Here is a 17599-nt window from a genome sequence, read left to right as displayed (position 1 = left end):
ATATTTCATGCAAGTTCCCTCACGCTCCCTCGTTGCGTGTGTGTGTTGCGGCATCCTTGCCGCCCCTGAAGTATACTGTCCCTTTGCTCCGCCTCTATTATCCCCTCTCTCTCTCTCTCTCTCCCTGCCGCGTGGACGCACGCTCTCTGTCTCTCTGTGGCTGTGTGCGTTAAAGGAGAGAGAATAAAAGGGAGGAGCGGGCGCCCATGCCGCTTTCCGAGCGTGTCCTGCACTGCCAGGAGCCTGCGGCGTCGCATGAGAGCCTCTGCCTCGAATGGGCCTTTGGCCTGCACAAAGACTTTAGGTCCGTTATTCACAACCTCAGCTCCTCCGCCACGGAGCGGGTGGTGTTCTACACCATTGGACATATTGGCATCATCTACGATGCGGTGCGGAACACCCAGCGTCACCTGATGGGTCACCGCCACACCATCGTGGCCTCCGCGTGCAGCCGCAGCCGCCGCTTCATCGTGACGGCGGACAACGGCTCGAGCGAGGCGACTAAGTCCGCCTGGGGCGAGGCGAGCGGGTCGCCCGGCACCCTGCCGCCGCGGCCGGGGAGCACCGCCGGTGCGGAGCGGCATGACCCGCGGGGCGCGCATAGCGTTGGGTACGACAGCTCTCTGATGATCATCTGGGACACGCAGACGTGCATTCCGGTGCGCACGATCCCGACAGGCCTCTACGGCGGGGTCACGGCGTGTGCCATGAGTCTGGACGGCATGTATGTCGCGACCCTGAATCGCCGCATCCCGCAGGAGATTATGCTCTGGGGGTGGACCTCGGAGACGGAGATTGACGACGGCCGCGGCGTCACCGAGAGCGTCATGGACGAACTCGCGTTGGCCAACAACATCGTGCCGGAGTACCGCCGCTTGATCCCGGCCCAGGACGAGCAAACCTCCATTCGCTTCTCAGAGGATGATCCCCACCTCTTGGTGACGAATGGGCTGCGTCGCGTGCTCTTCTGGTCCTGGGCGGAGCACGAGCTGAAGTACTACTCCCCGCCTATTCTAGCAAAGAACCTGAAGGTGTCGGTTGGGAACTTTACACAAACGATATTTGTGCCTGGCACCAGCATGGCCTGCAGCGGAACGGTCGACGGGGATGTGATTCTGTGGGAGGTGCAGCCGCGTGACCGGGTCACGAAGGAGCAGGACAAGACGATGCTGAAGATGGTGCGGATCCACTCCGCCGGGGTCTCGTTTCTGGCGTGGTCGAGCGGCTACATTGTCTCCGGCGGCATGGAAGGGCACGTCAAGTTTCTCGACCCGAAGCTGCGCCTGGTGGCGTGGTTTGAGGACCTCAACGGCGGGGCGGTGACGTCGATCAGCTTCGACCGCCCCGCCATCGTCGCCCCGCTGGCGATGGACGAGCTGCGCAGAGAGTTCAAGGCAACCACACAGAAAAAGGCGGCAATTGGTAGAACCATCGCCGTGGAGGAATTCTCGGCGCCCGACTTTATGATCTCCACAGCCCATGCCATGATTGTTGATGTGGCGAGTAAGGCCTTCCATGCCGGAAATCCCGAGCTGCTGCGTGGCAAGCTTATCGTGCAGGGGCAGGAAAAGGGTATTCACTGCATTGCGGCTCACCCAAAGCTCGCACACATTGCCGTGGCAGGGCATAGCGGCCACGTACATGTGTGGGACTACGTCTCGAGACGGGTGCTGGTTCTCAGTATCTTTCAAGGCGTACAAGTTAGTTGCATGGCGTACGACCCAGAGGGGGACTACCTCGCCATTGGCTGCAGCCACGGCGTTGTGAAGTTTCTTGACGCCAACACGCTGGAGGAGCGGAAGACGATTAAGCCCAAGCGGCCTGACTGTGTCACACGCATGCTCTTCTCAGACGCCGGCAATCGACTCGCCACGGGGGACGTCGCCGGGTGTGTAAGCCTGTACGAATTCAATCACCCGCAGGGCAACACGGCGAAGCCGATGGAGTGGGACATCGTGGGCAGGCACAAGACGCACCGGGGAGCCATTTCTGGGCTCCAGTTCGGCGACGACGGCGGCCTCCCACGCCTCCTCTCCGTGGGGGAGGACAAACGACTTGTAGAGTACGACCTGATTGACTCCGAGCCGGAGTCGGGCTTGCTTGTGCGGACGGCGCACAAAATTACGCAGGGCGCCTCCCCCACCGGGTTTCTTTGGGTGCGAGAGGACGGTGTTGTGAACGACATGAAACGCCGCCCGCAGGGCGCGGAAGCCGTCATCGATGATCTCCTCCTTGTGTCGACAAATGACTACAAAATCACGGTGTTTTTAAGCGATTGGAGCCGTCAATGCATCAAATCCGTGCTCTCACCAACGTTTGGGGGTCCTGTGGCGGAGATGTTTACGGTGCCCTCGCTTCCAGGGAGTGGACGCACGTGCCTCTTCTACGCCACCCGCGAGAAGGTGATTGGCCTGGTACAGCTGCCTCTGCTCGGCGATCCATGCATGTCGACGGGCCTCGTGGCGCACCCGGGCACGATTACCAGCGTGGCACGGTCGTACGACGGCGCCTTCGTCTTCACCGCCGGCGGCGATGACCAGTCGGTGATGCAGTGGCGCGTGAACGGGGAGAAGATTGTGGCCGCCTCCAACGCGGCACCGGCGGAGGCGGCCCCCACGGAGGCGGCTGACGAGGTCCCGCTGGATCACCTCATCGCCGCCGTCGAGGGGGGGCGTGAGGGGCAGTTCATGCGCGAGATTGTGGACTACTTCTACTACGCCCAGATCCGACTTCAGGGGGAGGAGACGACGGCGAAGCGTGAGTTGCTGGGGGCGGTTCCCTTCTCGCAGCTCCCGAACCTCTTCCGCGCCCTCGGCTACTACCCCTCCGAGCTTGAGATTGGCCGCCTGACGTACGAGGTGGCAAACATTTACGGCCCGGAGGATGAGCCGGTGGAGGAGTGTGACGTGGGGAGCATCCCGCTCAAGTTCTCGCAGTTTATGCGCCTGTACGTGAACTACCGCCCCATTTACGGTGTCTCACGCCAAGACATTGAGGCCGCCTTCCTGGCGCTCGGGGCGGACGCGGAGACCGGGCAAATCGCAAGGGATGTCCTCTTTAAGCTGCTGGGCACTCATGGTGAGCCGCTGCAGCCGGAGGAGATTTCAGCGGCTCTGCGCTCGCTGCTGGGCGAAGGAGTGCGGCTCGACATGCTCGAGGACACCATCACTGCCCGCGCCTTTGCGGAGAATCTGCTGGGATTTGAGGACTACGACGCCTTGGGCACGGACGGTAAAGTGCCGGAGGAGATGCCGGACAATACCGAAGAGGAAACGCTGATGGGTGACTAGCCCCCCCCCCCCCTCCCCTCCCCTTTCTCTTCCCTCCTAGGGGCGGTCCTGTTTTTGTTTCCTTGTTTCTCTGCCTGCTCCATCGTTGTGTGAGACGGCGCCGCCGACGCCTCCTCACTCTCTGCCCGGCCCCCGTCTGTTTATTTCGGCAGAGGAAGGGAAAGCGGCGGGCCCACGCGCACACCGCGAGCGTATAGCTCTCTCTACCTGGACGCCTGTGATTGTGTCTCCTCGGTGGGCGGCGGCGAGTGCAGCGGAGCGGTGGTGGGCGCGGCTCAATAGCGGCGAAACAACAATACCGTGGCGAGAAAAAAAAGAAGGGAGAGAGAGAGAGAGAGCGAGAGGGGCAAGAGCGCAAACAAACAACTTCAATGTAAATGACACCTGAACTATTAGACGCGTGTGTGTGTGTCTCTCGCGGAGAGAAGAAGACTGTTTGCGGTTATGATGTTGAATACAATACATCCGTGTTTTATGGCTTGTGGGATGTGGTGATGGGCGGCGGCAATGCGCCACCGCAGGCTTCGCCTCCTGCACGCCGTTGAATGCATCTTTTCCCCCTCGGTTATCACACACACTCTCTTTTTCTTTTCTTTCTTTCTTGCCGTTTCCTCGTTAGTGCGTCCCGCCCCCCCCCCCCACGCCACACCAACGGGAAGCCACCTTCAGCGGCTACATTACTGTCTCCCTGTGCTGTGGCACAACTGAGGCGTCGCAGTTGACGCTCCTGGCAGAAAGAGGGGGAGTGGGTGGAGATTCATTCTTCACCATCAAGTTGCTATTGTTGTACTTGCTGTTGCCGTTGCACTGTGTTGTGTTGCGTTGCTTTTATTCGTAGTCGCTTCGACTTTGTGTGTGTGTGTGTGTCACAAATGTTTTTCCCTTCACCGTCGCCGTCCTTGCTGACGCCCTCTGTGGCTCCCTTCGCCGGTGTGCGGGTGTTTCTGCACATCCGCGAGGGCACCAGCGGCGCCGGTGAGGATCGCACGAAGCACTACGCGAAGAAAGCCCTGCGCAGGCTCGGCGCCGCCCTGACGCTCTCGGAGGCCACGGCGGACTTGATTGTGTTTCACTGCGGGAACGAGTCGTTCCTCGAGAACGCGACGGCGCGTGGCAAGACTGTTGTCACCCCGGCGTATCTACAGGAGTGCGCCAAGTGCATGGAGCGGCTGTCGGCGGAGGCGTTCCTCGTGCACGGACGCCTGGGCCACGCGGAGGGGAGGGGGGACGCGGCCGTCGCGGGGAGCGGCGAGGCGGCGGCGGCGGCGGAAGAAGAGGAGGGGGAGCCCCCGCGGGCCGAGCTGCCGCCCAAGACGACGTCCACCGGGCTGTCCACCGTTCCCTACCTGGACGACGACGACGACGACGCGCGGGGGCGCCGCACCACCGCACGACGGGCAGTCGCGCCCGCTGCCAAGGGGCGTGATCCCAGTGATGAGGGCGCCGTGGCCTCAGCGTCGTCGGCAACGGCAAAACGGAGCCGAGGGAGTTCCACGGACGGCGCGCCGCCGGTGGGGCGGCGTAAACGCGCCTGCTGCGCCCTCGGTGGCACTAGCGACGAGCACTCGACTGGGGCGCCGCGTAAAGGGACGCACATGGCGCCGAATCGAAAGGTCGCGCCCGCAGCAAATGGGGGGGCGACAGAGCCTACTGCGTCCCCCACGGACAGCCGTCGCGGTGTGTCACATCTCCGTCGCCCCACAACCCCTCCGCAGCTTCGCATTGCCGTAGCCGGGGAGGACGAGGGGGACATTCAGTTTCTCTGCGACGTTGTTGAGCAGCTGGGGGGTGTCTGTTTGTCACGTGTGTTTGGTCGCGTGCGGAAGCCGACGCATCTGGTTTTGGGGGGGCGTGGGGAGCTGACCCCGATGGTGCTGCTTGCCAAGGCGCTGGGCATCCCTGTGCTGACGCCGCAGTGGCTCTACGACGCCATTTCCTTGGGCGAGTTCCCGGAGGTTCTCCCCGCCCATCTGCATCCCATATACTCGGCTAGCGTCCGCCCCACTGACAGCCGCGGTGGTGGAAAGAAGGAGCAAGAGGAGGATAAATATGGTGGCACGCCAACGCACCTGCCGCGGCGGGAGCCGAGCATTGAGGACAGCCTCGTCGGCATGTTTGAGCAGGACGTTGGCCCCAACTACAAGCCCATCTTTCTGGGAATGGTCTTTGCCTTCGTCAGCCACTCCCCGCTTGTTCACGCCGACCAGTTCATGGAGCTGGTGCGCACGTTGGGCGGCTTCGTCACACGCAGTGCGTTGAGCCTCAACCTCTCCGTCCTCGTGGATCTTGGCTACGGCACCGCCGCCCCGCAGGAGGGGGAGGAGAAGAATAAATGTGAGAAGGAGAAACCTGGCGAGGTGGCGAGAGCGGCGGGAGCCAGCAGGCGAAGGCCGCGGCGAGGAGCCGTGCGGCGCGTGGAGGAGGCGGGGGCTGCCTTAGAGACGCAGTCGATCCCCTTGACGTATCAAACCGCGCTAAGCGGCTGCGCCGGCCGCGGGGGTGTGACGCGGCACGCCTCCCACGACGTACTGCAGCGACTCATGGCGCAGCGCCGCCAGCACGAGCTCCCCGCTGTCCCTGTGGTGTCGGTTGAGTGGGTCATTCAGTGTATTCTTCTTGGCGAGGCGACCGAGACGGCGCCCTTTGAGGTTCCGCTGGGCCCGCAGGAAGGCAGCGGGGTGGCCGCGGTGGACCACGCGAAGGCGACGGAGGACGCCGCCAGCGGCAACGGCCTCAAGGCAGCCGCCTCCACACCGCCGAGGCAAACGGCGAGGTGCTTTGGGGAGGACAGCGGCCGCGGCAGGGTCTCGTGGCAGACGCCTGTCGTCACCAGCCCCTTCGCAAAGACCTCCGAGGGCCCGAGCAGTGCGATGAAGCGGGCGGAGCAGCAGCTCAATACGCAACAGCTGCTTCTTTCCCTCGACAGTGACGACGACTGAGGCCTTTCCCTTTTGTTGTTGTTGTTGCTGCTGTTGCCATTCTCTTTTTCTGCGTGCGTGGGTGTGTGTGTCTCTCTTCTCCCACCTCACTGAAAAACACGCGCAGCAATGACGAGGAAGGGTGAGTGTTTTTTTCTTGTTGCTGTTTACTTGCTCTATGCACCCTTCCTTTTCTTCTTCCTCTTTCTTCTTGTCTTTGCTTGCCCTCCGCTCCTTCGGGGGAGGGTTTTAGGTTGCTTGGGCGCGTGAGTGTGAGAGTGGCCTGCACGGGCCCCCTTTTTGGCCACCGCTTCCTTTCGTGTGCAGCAAGCGCGTCGCGGGGGGTAAACATACAAACCATAGCCCTCTCCAACTGTACATAGGTGGGCACACGTACCCGCACTTGCTTACCTATACAACTATACATTATATATATATATACATATATACGCATTGGCGCAGTGGCGAAGGCGGCGGCGGCTACACGGGACGCGTCCACAGAGTGAGCGGCGTCGTGTTCATTCGTGGACGTCTCCTTGCCCGTTGCTCTCCTTTCTATTCCTTCCTGCCTGACTGCTTGCTGGCCTGTCCGTCGGGGGGGGTGCGTGGGGTGCCGCGGCGCGTTGGCCCGCCTCGCCGGCAGCTCAAGCAGGGTGTTGGTGTCCTCGTCGTCCGCTTCACTCTCTTGAAGGCGGGAAGACGGCGGGCACCTCAACCTCCCCCTCCCTCCCCCCCCTCCCTGTTTTTTTTTGTTTTGTGTTTAGCTCGTGTTTCTCCTGTGCCTAGCGGAGATGCAGGAGGCGGCCAGTAGCACCGGCGAGCAATGCTCAACGAAGCAAAGCTTGGCGCGTAGAGTGCGGCAGCTGAAGATCGCGGATGGGCGGTTTGTGCTGCTCCACCGCATCGGCGGCGGCGCCTTCGGGGAGCTGTTCCAGGGCCTCGACACCCGCACCAACCTCCAGGTGGCGATAAAGTTTGAGAGGCGCAAGGCCGTCTACCCGCAGCTGTCGTACGAGAGTAAGGTGTACCGGGTGCTGCACCACGGAACCAGCGACCCGGTGGGGATCCCGCGGGTTTACTACTATAGTCTGGAGAGCGACTACGGCGTCCTCGTGATGGACCTCTGTGGCCCTTCACTGGAGGATCTCTTCAACTACTGCGGCCGGCGCTTCTCGGTGAAGACGGTGTGCATGTTGGCGGATCAGATACTGCAGCGGATCCAGTTTCTGCACGAAAAAGGCTTTGTGCACCGGGACATTAAACCTGAGAACTTTGTGTTTGGCAACGGAACGAAGGGGCACGTGCTGTACCTCATTGACTTTGGCCTCAGCAAGGTGTACTGGAATACGCGGAAGCAGACGCACATCCCCTTCTGCGAGGGGAAGCCGCTGACTGGCACCGCGCGATACTGTAGCACCTGGACCCACCGCGGCTATGAGCAGAGCCGCCGCGACGACCTGGAGGCGGTCTGCTTCATTCTTGTCTACTTCCTCGTGGGGTCGCTCCCCTGGCAGGGGCTGCCGACGCGGGACCCGCACCTGAAAACCATCCGCATCGGGGAAAAGAAGATGAACACGTCGTCGGAGGAGCTCTGCGCGGGCCTGCCGCCGGAGCTCCTGCAGTACTGCAACTACTGCCGCGGGTTGCGGTTCACCGACACCCCCGACTACGCGCATCTGCGGGAGCTCTTCGCGACGCTGGCGCGGCGGCAGTGCGGGGTGGCCTCAAACCCGACGCCCGACGCAGACGGTGTCTGGTGGGAGAGCGTCGTCGCCGTCACGGGCGCGAAGCCGTCGCCGTACGACTGGATGTTTGACTGGTTTTTGAAGCGCGAGGCGGAGCTGGCAGAGTGGCGCAAGCGGCAGCACGCGCGGTGCCCCGGCGGCACGCCCCCCTCCGGCCCCGTGATGCGTCGGCGGGACCACTCCCCTGCCGCGGGCGAGAACGGCGCCCATGTCTTGTTTTGTGCGGCACCGCAGGACTAATGCCACGCGCCACAGGCGACGCGGCGCAGCGGGGCGGGAGTAATCTGGCGGAAATGACTTGCAAAAAAGTGCACCAACCCCATTCGTTGTGATCTGCTTCCTTGAAGAGGGGAAAACAAAAAATGCTTGGGCAGGCAGAGAGATGGGAAGAAAAAAGAAATGCAAAACGCGTCATGTGGTGGAAGAGCAAATTTGTTGTGGGATGTCAAGTTTATGCCAAGTGCGCTTCCTGTGCCAGGCGAGTTTCCTCTGTGTCTTTGTATGTTTCTGTGTCTGTGTGTCTGTGATTTTTTTTTGGACTCTGTATTCTCACAGAATTAATTGAAGTCCGCGTGCGTGCGGCACGTGGGTTCTAGTCGGAGGTGTTGACAGTGCTCGTGGCAGTGGTGAAGTGTGGGTCTGCCTAATATATATATATATATATATATGTGTGTGTGTGTGTGTGTCTGTGTGTATGTGTGTACGTATGTCCCTGCTGTCTGGTCGGCCGCCGCCCGCCCACGCCGTGTTGGAGGCAAAGAAGTTAATTAGTTCAATGATGGCCTTGAGTTTTTGGCCGCATGTATCTGGGATTCGTGTGTTTCGCCCGTCTCCAGTGGGTGGGAGAGAGTGACTGGGGGAGGGGGTGAAGTTGCTTTTCGGCGTGTTGGGCGCGTGTGATGTAAAGTAATAAAAATACACGCGTATTAACCTCCTCCCTCCTCCCCCCCACAGACGACCGAAGGGAAAAGGGAAATAGTCTCAAAAGAAATAGAAAAACGCAGTGGGGGGGGGGAGGAAAAAAAAAACAACTCTGGCTTCGACGTTGCATGTCATTTGTTGTGTGTGGTGGGTTGCACAACGCAGGCTATCGATAGAACGAAGGACGAAAGAAAAAGAAAAAAAAAAACAAGTGTTGGGTTCGAGAGAAAGGGAGGAAGACGTCTTTGTTTTTGGCTCCTTCACATCACCCCGTATTTGGCTGGCCGCCCTAATACTGGTGTGTATCTATATGTTTGTGCTTCTTTGCATGTGTGTGTGTGTGTGTGTATCCCCTGAGAAGTGTGCACTCTACTTTGCCGCGGACTGCTCCTTTTTTCTCTTGTCGCACCCTCCCCCTGCTCATCCATTGATGCATTCACTCCCCACTGCGCCTCACCGACGCACACACACACACACACACAATGTGTGCGTGTGTGTATAGTGCATCTGCAAAAGGTGTGCGCGGCACGCAAGCAAAGCGCAAAAAAAAGGGGGTGTAAGGGCCGTTTAAAAGGGGGTTTGGGGTGGGGGAGAGAGAGGAGGGAAAGTACGTGTGCGACGCGGGGGGTGCACAGCAATGGAGTTCAAGCAGTGGACGGAGAACCGCTACCGGCACCCGGTGGTGCTGGTGTTTGCGAGCCCCACGGCCGAGCAGGCCTGTGGCCGCAACGGCATGGACCTGATCCAGATGCTTCGGCCCTTCTCCGTGCACCCGACGGAGCTCTTCGCCCACTTGGGCGATCGCGCCGACACCGTGCTGGTGCGCAACTTCGGGGTGCGGCTCACCCGACTGCAGTGCGTGCGGGAGGTGGACGCGGTGCATTGTGCGCGCCACCTCCGCCACGTCTTGCGCGACCACGCGGCGATGGAGTTGGCGTACGGGGAGCAGCTGGACCGCGCCATGTCGTGTCTGCTGAAGGAGAACGGCGGGATTGTGGCGGGGCCGCGGCCCGCCGCACAGGTGGCGTCGCAGCTGCTGGAGCGCTCGCACCCGGCGTGGCACTCCCAGTTTATCCGCGACTACGCGTGCCTGGTGCGCTGCAGCCACTTTGACACCCTCGACCACCCGCTGGGCTGCATCTACGCCGCCTCCACGCGCGAGGCAGGCGGCGTAGAGGGGATTATGCGGGAATTTAAGGAACAGCAAAAGCAACCGGCCGAGACGCGGCGGGGCATGCCCTGCATGGACGACGATCTCCACAGCTACTTCCTTCTTCTGCATGATATGACGGAGGGGCCGTCGCTGGAGGAGGCGCGGCGCATGTTCGTGGCGGTGCAGGTGCAGTACGGCCACGCCCATTGTGCTCTGGTGAAGATCAACTCCGTGGCGAACCCGCAGGACGTGAAGAGCATAGACCCCTCGCTCTGGGTCGAGGCGAACGTGCCCGCCGTGGACGTCCCCTCCCGACAGGCGGTCCACGCGGCGCAGCGGCAAGCCACCGACACGCATTTCTCCGGAGGAGGCTCTACGGAGGGCAGCAGGGGCGGTAGCGCTCTGAGCGCCACGGTGGGCTCCTTGAGCCCTGCCGAGGGCAGCAGCAACTCCGCGAGTGGGCATGCGAACACCGCCGCCCCTGCCTCCCTGCAGTTCCCGCGTGTGGCGACCAGGTTTGGCAGCTGGTCGGACGGCATGGCCAAGGTCACCGGCTGCTACTTGAGTCCTGAGAATGTGGAGGAGCTGCGGCAGGTCATGGCGTATTACCTCTCACGAAGCCTCTTCAACTTTGTAGAGCGGAAGCTGCGGGTGTTGGTGCTCGCAATCAACGAAAAACGTGTGACCACGTTTGGCAAGGTGGCCGCCTGGTTCCGCAACAAGGATGAAGCCAAGGTGAAGCGTGAAACCTGGGTCGCGAGCCGCGAGGGCGGCCCCACGATGTATCTTGCCGGGTCGCTGGAGATGCAGATGCGTCGCGCCGCCGATCTTCTGCTGGCCCTTGCCGACTATGACTCGGCGATTAGTTACTATCGCATGTGCCGCAGTGAGGCGCTCGCGACCGTGTCGTCGCGCGAGTTCAACCGACCACTCATCGCGGCCTGTCAAGAAGGCATTGGTGTGTGTGACCTGCTGCTGGGGCGCCTGCCGCTGCCGAGCACGGCGCCGTGGGCGGTGGGCGGCACAACCTCGAAGGGCGGCGTTGACTGCCGCCTGGAGGTCGCGCAGAACGACTACGCGGCCTGTCAGGTGCACACCTACGCCCTCCGGTTGTCGCTCATGCTCTACGAGTACTGTCGCACCCGGTCCCCGCCGGCGGTGGATCGTGCCGCGGCTGCGCTGCTGCACGTGCAACGTGCTGGGACCGGGTCCAAAAACAAGTTGTACTCCGCCGTCTTGCATGAGCTGCTGGCGGCGGTGTTGCTGTTCCGCAACCCGCCACTGCCCGCGGGGATGTCGGTCCCTGCCCTTTTGCCCAACAGTTTCCCGCTGCGGTCGCACGTGCGCCAGTACGCGCGTCACATGATTATCGCGGGCAGTGCGCACCTGGAAAACAACCTCCTTGAGAGCTCGTTGCGTTGCTACCTGCGCGCCCTGCGCGTGTGCGGCGGAGCCGGTCGTCGCGGCAACTGGCAACTCATATTTGAGCACCTGCACACGCTGCTAGCCCACATATACCGCAAACTCGGAAATCAAATACGTAGCATTGTCATGGCATCCATTGCGGTGTCGATGGGGACGCCCATGTACAGCAACCCACACACCGGGCCTCACAACTTTGACGCGTTTTGGGGACGGCAGCGGCGGGTCTTGGGCAACCTCGGCTACACGCTCTGCCCGCACATGGTTGCCCCCTGCGTCTTGCCAGAGTCCATTCGCGTCAGCACGAATGCGTTGCGCGCCGCGGAGGCGACGGCGCTGGAGTCGCAGGCGGTCAGCGACGAGCTGGCGGAGTTGGAGTGGCAGAAGATGGAGGAGAAGCTGCGGCGGCACTACACCGGCTGCGCCTCCGCCCCGCCGCGTCATCGCTTGAACTCGCGAGACGAGCCTGGAGGCATGCGACGCTACTCCATGCACCTCACGGAGCCGTTGGAAATCACGTTTACGCTGCGGAACCCCATTGGTGGTCCTCTCACAGCCGAGAAGCTCTGTCTCTTGTACGTCGCGAAGCAAAAGCCGGATCAGCTGTGGAAAAGTGCCGCTGCGCAGACTGTGGAGTTGCCGGCGGCGGCGTCGAAGTCGGTCAGCTTGTCCTTCTCGCCAAGCGAGGAGGGCACCTACGTCATCATTGGGCTTTGCTGGACGCTCATGGAGCTGGAGGGGTACTACTACTTCGCCACGCAGACGCACAAGGCGGAGGGCGGCGGCGGGGCATTTGAGTACGCCATCGAGCACCCCGTGCCGGACGTGGCGGCGGCGGCGAACATAGAGGTTGCGGTTGCGCCTCCGCAGGCGTGGATCACGGCACGCCTCGACCCCGAACTTCCACCTCTCCTGCGGGATGGGGAATACTACCAGACGACGCTGGTCTTGACAAACGAGAGCTCCTACCGCACGGCGCGCAACATCGCCCTGCAACGCAGCCCGAGAAATGCGCATGTGGCCTGGATGGACGGCTTCAGCCTGGAGCGCAACCTCGATGCGGAGGCGACGCTGGCGCTGGAGGAGGAGCTTGCCCCAAAGGCAATTGTCACGCTGCCGCTGACGGTGCAGGCCCATCACAGCCGGGACTCCTCCGCGCGGTGCAAGAATAACATTTTTTTCCTTGTGGGCTACACCTCGGGGAGCCAAAAGGAGGAGGGCGTCTTGTCCCCCGGCGCCTCTGTCACTTCCACGTTTGTGGCTTCCCGCTTTCATCGCTTTTTCCGTCGCTTCGTGGTGAAGTCGGCGATTCTGCTCTCCTCTATGGTTTTGCCCCCCGCGAACGCGACGCTGGCGACGGCGGCGCTCATCACGGCCAGCAACGTCTCCGAGGCACGAGACCCACCGCTGCGGGTGTCGCGGGTGATGGTCGTGCATCGGCCGCGCTGGCGCGTTGCCCCCACCTCGCTTGGGAGCCTCCTGGCAGACAACGCACTGGACTGCATTTTGTCCCCCGGCGCGGCCCTCTGTGTCCCGCTCAGCGTGGTGAGTGAAACGCCAGCGGCAACCTCCGCCGATGGCGCGGCGGCGATGGTGGAGGAGGTGTGCATTCCGCTCTCCTCGGCCCTGCCAGGGGCCGCGCGGCGCACGGCGGTGGAGGCCAACATCGGGGCCGGCGTCGTGGACTCGGCGGTGAACGTGTACTTCATGCGCTGCAGCTTCCGTGGGCCCGGGACCATCGGCGAGGTGAACGTCCCCGAGGCTCTCCCCTTCTACCTTGACAAGGCAGGCGTCTCGACGACGTCGGCGGGAACGAATGAGGCGGCAGCCCCGCAGGAAAACCCCTACCACCCCCATCCGCAGCGGCAACAGCACCAGCATTCACTGGTGTCTGTCGTGGAGCCGTTTACGCCCATTTGTGTGGCGGTGGTCTGGGCGGTGGAGGAGCAGGGGCATATGCACAGCGGGCATGTCTTTCACTTTTTCGATCCCGTTCATTGCCTTTCCTCCTGTGAGTCCTCCGTGGCTGAGGCGCACGAGCGACTGCAGGAGCACCTCTGTGAGTCTATGATTGAGAATCGCACTCTTCACGCCCGCCACGGTGCGCTCTTCTACCACGTGGCGGTGCCGTACACTGTGGAGTCGACGGCAGACAGCCCGGATGCCGTGATGATTCCCGTCACGGTGCACTGCCGCTCGCTCGCGGCGCATCCGCTGCTCGTCACGGTAAAAACCACGACACCCGGTTCTCTCGCCTCTGTTCCCTCCTCCACCTCGTCTCCCGTCCCTGTCGTCTTCGTGGGGAAGACGAGTGCTGGTTTTTTACTTTTGCCCCACGAAAATTACTCGCTAAAATTCACGGCCTGCGCCTTTGCCCCGGGGGTGGCGGACTGCAATCTCTTTGAGGTGAGTGCGGTGGCACTGCGACTTCCGCCGGTGGGAGACCGCGGTGCGTGGCAGACGGGCACCTCGCGCAGCGCCCTGATGACACTACTCGGAGGGACCACGGCGTGCCTTGTTGGGGCCCCGGAACCGTGCATCGCAGCAGGGCTGGGCGGGGGAGGCTGTGGTGGGAGCAACTGTAGTGGTGGCGGCACGGCACACTTAGGCGGCGTCGGGGCTCTGGTGTGCGAAAGCATCCGCATAGTAGTCCTTGGCCACGGCATAGCCGCCATCGCGCGCGTTCTTTTTCTCTCCTCCTCATCGGCGGCCATGCAGGCGGCGGCGGCGCGGGTGCAGCCGTTCCAGGAGGAGGCCGAGCTGTATGAGCGGCAGTGCAAGGCGCTTGAGCAGTGGCGGGCCCTGCACGAGGCCAGCGCAGGCACGCAGGTGCAGAAGGAAGACGCGCTCTTGTCCTTGTACCCTCCCCGGGCACACGACCTGGCGGAGAAGCTGCAGAAGAGGCCCCTTCCCACGGGGCAGTCAGACACGCCCCTGTCGCAGCCGCATTGCGGAAGCGCCGGTGGGACCGGCTCCACCGGTGCCGCCGCGTTGGGCTACGTCGCGGCATCGCCGACTTCCTCAGACGGCGCGGTGGACGTCGCCAGCCGCGTTGAGCAGCAGGATAGTCAACAAGGGCTACGAGACGTGACCCTCTCGCGGGGGGAATCGTCGGAGTTGGAAACGGACACAAGCGACTCCAGCACGACGAGTGGAGACGAGCCTGCGTAAACCGCCGCGGGGCATAAAAGAGAAGAAGAAAATAATAAAAAAAACTCCACGCATCGTATCGCCGAAGCGGTGCCGCACTTTGTGGCTACTGCGGAGGGGAGAATCTAAGAGGGGGGAAAGGGAGAGGTGTCGACATGATGGCGCAGCGACCCCGTGCCGGGGATGAAGGAAGCATTGGGGCGTGTCCGCCGGAAAAACACGAGGGCTACGTCCGAGTGTGGAGCTAATTTGGGGAGAGGGAGGGGGTAAAGGCAATGATCAACTCTCGCTCCCTGTATTTTGTGTCTGTCTGTGCGTTTTGCGTTGTTGTTGTTTTTTTTTTACTGTTGGTGGTGTTGGTGTTTCCTGCTGTTTCCTTTTCTCGAGCCGTTGTGTGCGTTTCCGCCCTCCCGTCACATCTCACACGTTTTGTTTGCCGCGCTGCACGCGCCACTTTTACGGCCTGCTGTTCGCCAAATCTGGCGAACACTCTCTTGGATTTGTCGTGTGATGTTGAACATATATATATATATATATTTGTGTGTGTTCAATTGCGGCTTGATTCGTCGGAGCGCGTCCCTCCCGCGTCCTTGCTGGCACGCGTGGGTTTACAGGCAGGGAAGAACAGGGGAGGAGACTGCTCTCCAGCCGCGCGTACGACATGGGAGTGCGGATCTGCCTTTGTTATTTGTGCGCTTTTCGCGCCCTCTTGCTCCTCCTCTGCTGCTGTTGTTGTTGTTGTTGGTTTCCCTGGGTGCGGTTTGCCTTTTATTTTTTGTTGTTGTTGTTGCCCGCCGTTTTGCTCGTGGCCTCGTCGCTGCTGTTAGTTCAGCTGTGGGGGGAGGCGCAACGGGCTGACTGACTGCCTGGCAGGCTGCGTGTGTGTGTAGTCGTGCGGGCAGGGCGAAGGGATGAAGTGCAAGCGGTCCCGCCCGCAGGAGACGCCGCGGCGTGGCGGGGGGCCGGGGCGGGGCGGGCAGGAGCCGTCGCGCTCCTCCTCCTCCTCCTCGCGCTCCTCCTCCTCGGGGCGGCTGGCCTCCTCGCGTCGCTCCTACTCCTCCTCCTCGCGCTCCTCCTCCTCGCGGGGGGCGGAGGGGCGCAAGCACTACCCCGTCTTCACGGCGGAGTACGCCAGGCGGTACGGCGGCGGCAACTTCCCCTTCCTCTGCCTGGATCCCGGCGGGCAGTCGACGCAGGTGCACTCCCCGCTGCTGCGCCTGAAGCAATTGCCGCCAACGCCGTGGGTGCGGGACCGGCCGCGCTGGATTTTGTACAACGAGTACGTGTTTCTGCGGGAGCTGGGCAAAGGCACCTACGCCAAGGTGGTCCTCTGCCGCTCCCTCCGCACCGGCGACTTCTGCGCGCTGAAGATATTTCGCAACGAGTCCTCCTACAAGAAGGCTTACTGGGACGAGGTGGGGGCGCTGCAGGCGCTGTGTCGCCCGCACCCGGAGGACGCGCAGCAGCAGCAGTACGAAGTCGGCCTCTGCGAGGCGAGTCAAACTAGCGGCGGCGGCGGCGGTGTCGTGGTGTCCGCTGCGACGGCCCGCTGCGATGCGTTTGACGCGGCGGCGGTGTGCCAGGGGCGCGCGGGTCGCTTTATTGTTCCCATCGCCCACCTGCCGCACCCCGTGCACCACGCGATTGTGCTGCCCCCGCTGGGACCCTCCCTGCTGGACCTGCTGCGGTGCATCCGCGAGGTGTCGCTGCGGACGGAGGACGAGGCGGCCCCCGCGGCCCGGCAGCGGAGCCGGGCGATGAACGGCGCCGAGACGGCGGGTGACGCTCTGCCGCAGCGCGGTGCCATAGAAGTCCACTACAGGGGGCTGCCGCTCCCCCTTCTCCGCACGGTCCTGTACCAGATCCTCCTCTTCCTGCGCCATGCACACCGCCGCGGCATCGTGCACACCGACCTCAAACCCGAAAACGTGCTCTTTGAGTCCAACGACACCCTCATGACGCGGGTGTGCATTAGGCGGCATTGCTACAACAACACCGCCGCCACGTCGCCTGCGTTTCTTGACCCGGCGCAGCGCGGCGGGGTTGGTGGTGGCGCTGCCGCCTCTGCCTCACCCGCCTTTAACGCCGCGGCGAGGGCGGCGAGCGTGAGTGAGGCTGTGGTGAACGTTCAGCTGCCTGTGATGAATGCGGTGCGAGTCATCGACGTTGGGGCCGCCGAATTTCTCTCAAATTGCCGCCAAGTGAGCGCCTTGGATGGCGTGACGCCTGTCTTTTACCACCGCATCCACACAACGCACTACCGCAGTGTAGAGGTGCTGCTTGGGCTCGGCTGGACGAGTTCCGCCGACCTGTGGTCGCTCGGCTGCATGATTCCAGAGTTGCTCACGGGGGATTGTGTCTTTATGCCGCGCGACGACCTGGAGCACCTCGCCCTCATGCAGCACATCGTGGGGCCCTTCGACGCCGCAGAGGGCGGCGCACAGGCGGCAGCGGCGGTCGTTGGCCGCGTGTTCGCCAAGGGGCGTCGCTTCGGGGACTATTTTGACACGCGCACCATGCAGCTGGCGTGGCCGCAGCCTTCCACGGCGGCGGCGTCGCATCGCCGTCGGCGCAGCGCGTCGCTGGAGGACCTCCGCTACGTGGCGTCGCGGCCCACGCTGGAGGAGGTGCTCGGGCCCATCCCGCTGCTGCACGACCTCTGCCGCCGAATGCTCGACTACGACCCGCTGCGCCGCATCACCGCGGCGGAGGCCCTCCACCACCCATTCTTCACCGCGCCCGCGTAGGGGCGGCGCAGAGGCGCAGGCGAATAAAAGGCGCACAAGCACGCTCACACACACACGGCGCACACATACTGGCAAAAAGAAAGAGGGAGGGGGGGGGGCGTTAGCCGACAGGCGAGCTATACACGCGTGGAACGAAGAGTGAGAGGGTGAGAACGCGAGCGCACGTGAGGCGGAAATGCGGGGAGGTGTACTCCTGTGACGCGTCGCACTTTAATTTTGTTTTTCCCTCTTCTCGCTATGTCCCCACCCACCC

The 17599-nt window shown here is 62.6% G+C and overlaps 5 protein-coding genes across 5 annotated transcripts, besides 20 other annotated features; all 5 read left to right on the top strand.

Moving 5' to 3' along the window:
- Window positions 1-104: 104 nt before the first annotated feature.
- Window positions 105-156: a sequence feature (GA-rich).
- A 50-nt stretch (window positions 157-206) lies between these two features.
- Window positions 207-3290, top strand: Tco025E_02422 (uncharacterized protein; the record flags this gene model as incomplete). Its single annotated transcript, XM_029369348.1, has 1 exon — window positions 207-3290. One exon carries the CDS (start codon window positions 207-209, stop codon window positions 3288-3290), a length of 3084 nt encoding a protein of 1027 aa, XP_029230593.1.
- Window positions 3291-3327: a sequence feature (GA-rich).
- A 278-nt stretch (window positions 3328-3605) lies between these two features.
- Window positions 3606-3634: a microsatellite.
- Window positions 3635-3868: 234 nt separating this feature from the next.
- Window positions 3869-3893: a microsatellite.
- Window positions 3894-4072: 179 nt separating this feature from the next.
- Window positions 4073-4115: a microsatellite.
- A 25-nt stretch (window positions 4116-4140) lies between these two features.
- Window positions 4141-4157: a microsatellite.
- A 5-nt stretch (window positions 4158-4162) lies between these two features.
- On the top strand, window positions 4163-6229 carry Tco025E_02421 (uncharacterized protein; the record flags this gene model as incomplete). Its single annotated transcript, XM_029369347.1, has 1 exon — window positions 4163-6229. The coding sequence occupies one exon, from the start codon at window positions 4163-4165 to the stop codon at window positions 6227-6229; it is 2067 nt and encodes a 688-aa protein (XP_029230592.1).
- A 12-nt stretch (window positions 6230-6241) lies between these two features.
- Window positions 6242-6265: a microsatellite.
- Window positions 6266-6393: 128 nt separating this feature from the next.
- Window positions 6394-6421: a sequence feature (GA-rich).
- Window positions 6422-6616: 195 nt separating this feature from the next.
- Window positions 6617-6657: a microsatellite.
- A 342-nt stretch (window positions 6658-6999) lies between these two features.
- Window positions 7000-8193, top strand: Tco025E_02420 (casein kinase I; the record flags this gene model as incomplete). The annotated part of the gene is made up of 1 exon (XM_029369346.1): window positions 7000-8193. One exon carries the CDS (start codon window positions 7000-7002, stop codon window positions 8191-8193), a length of 1194 nt encoding a protein of 397 aa, XP_029230591.1.
- Window positions 8194-8441: 248 nt separating this feature from the next.
- Window positions 8442-8478: a microsatellite.
- Window positions 8479-8599: 121 nt separating this feature from the next.
- Window positions 8600-8620: a microsatellite.
- Window positions 8621-8655: a microsatellite.
- A 406-nt stretch (window positions 8656-9061) lies between these two features.
- Window positions 9062-9085: a microsatellite.
- Window positions 9086-9172: 87 nt separating this feature from the next.
- Window positions 9173-9222: a microsatellite.
- A 111-nt stretch (window positions 9223-9333) lies between these two features.
- Window positions 9334-9356: a microsatellite.
- Window positions 9357-9511: 155 nt separating this feature from the next.
- Tco025E_02419 (uncharacterized protein) lies at window positions 9512-14620 on the top strand (the record flags this gene model as incomplete). The annotated part of the gene is made up of 1 exon (XM_029369345.1): window positions 9512-14620. The coding sequence occupies one exon, from the start codon at window positions 9512-9514 to the stop codon at window positions 14618-14620; it is 5109 nt and encodes a 1702-aa protein (XP_029230590.1).
- A 273-nt stretch (window positions 14621-14893) lies between these two features.
- Window positions 14894-14922: a sequence feature (A-rich).
- Window positions 14923-14963: a microsatellite.
- Window positions 14964-15118: 155 nt separating this feature from the next.
- Window positions 15119-15136: a microsatellite.
- Window positions 15137-15320: 184 nt separating this feature from the next.
- Window positions 15321-15389: a microsatellite.
- Window positions 15390-15510: 121 nt separating this feature from the next.
- On the top strand, window positions 15511-17346 carry Tco025E_02418 (putative serine/threonine protein kinase; the record flags this gene model as incomplete). Its single annotated transcript, XM_029369344.1, has 1 exon — window positions 15511-17346. One exon carries the CDS (start codon window positions 15511-15513, stop codon window positions 17344-17346), a length of 1836 nt encoding a protein of 611 aa, XP_029230589.1.
- Window positions 17347-17377: 31 nt separating this feature from the next.
- Window positions 17378-17415: a microsatellite.
- Window positions 17416-17599: the final 184 nt, after the last annotated feature.

Source organism: Trypanosoma conorhini (genome assembly GCF_003719485.1).
Source record: "Trypanosoma conorhini strain 025E chromosome Unknown Tco_14.4_contig_00094, whole genome shotgun sequence".
Classification (NCBI taxonomy): Eukaryota; Euglenozoa; class Kinetoplastea; order Trypanosomatida; family Trypanosomatidae; genus Trypanosoma; species Trypanosoma conorhini.
Note: the sequence above shows the minus strand (reverse complement) of the source record. Positions and strands in the feature narration are given on the sequence as shown.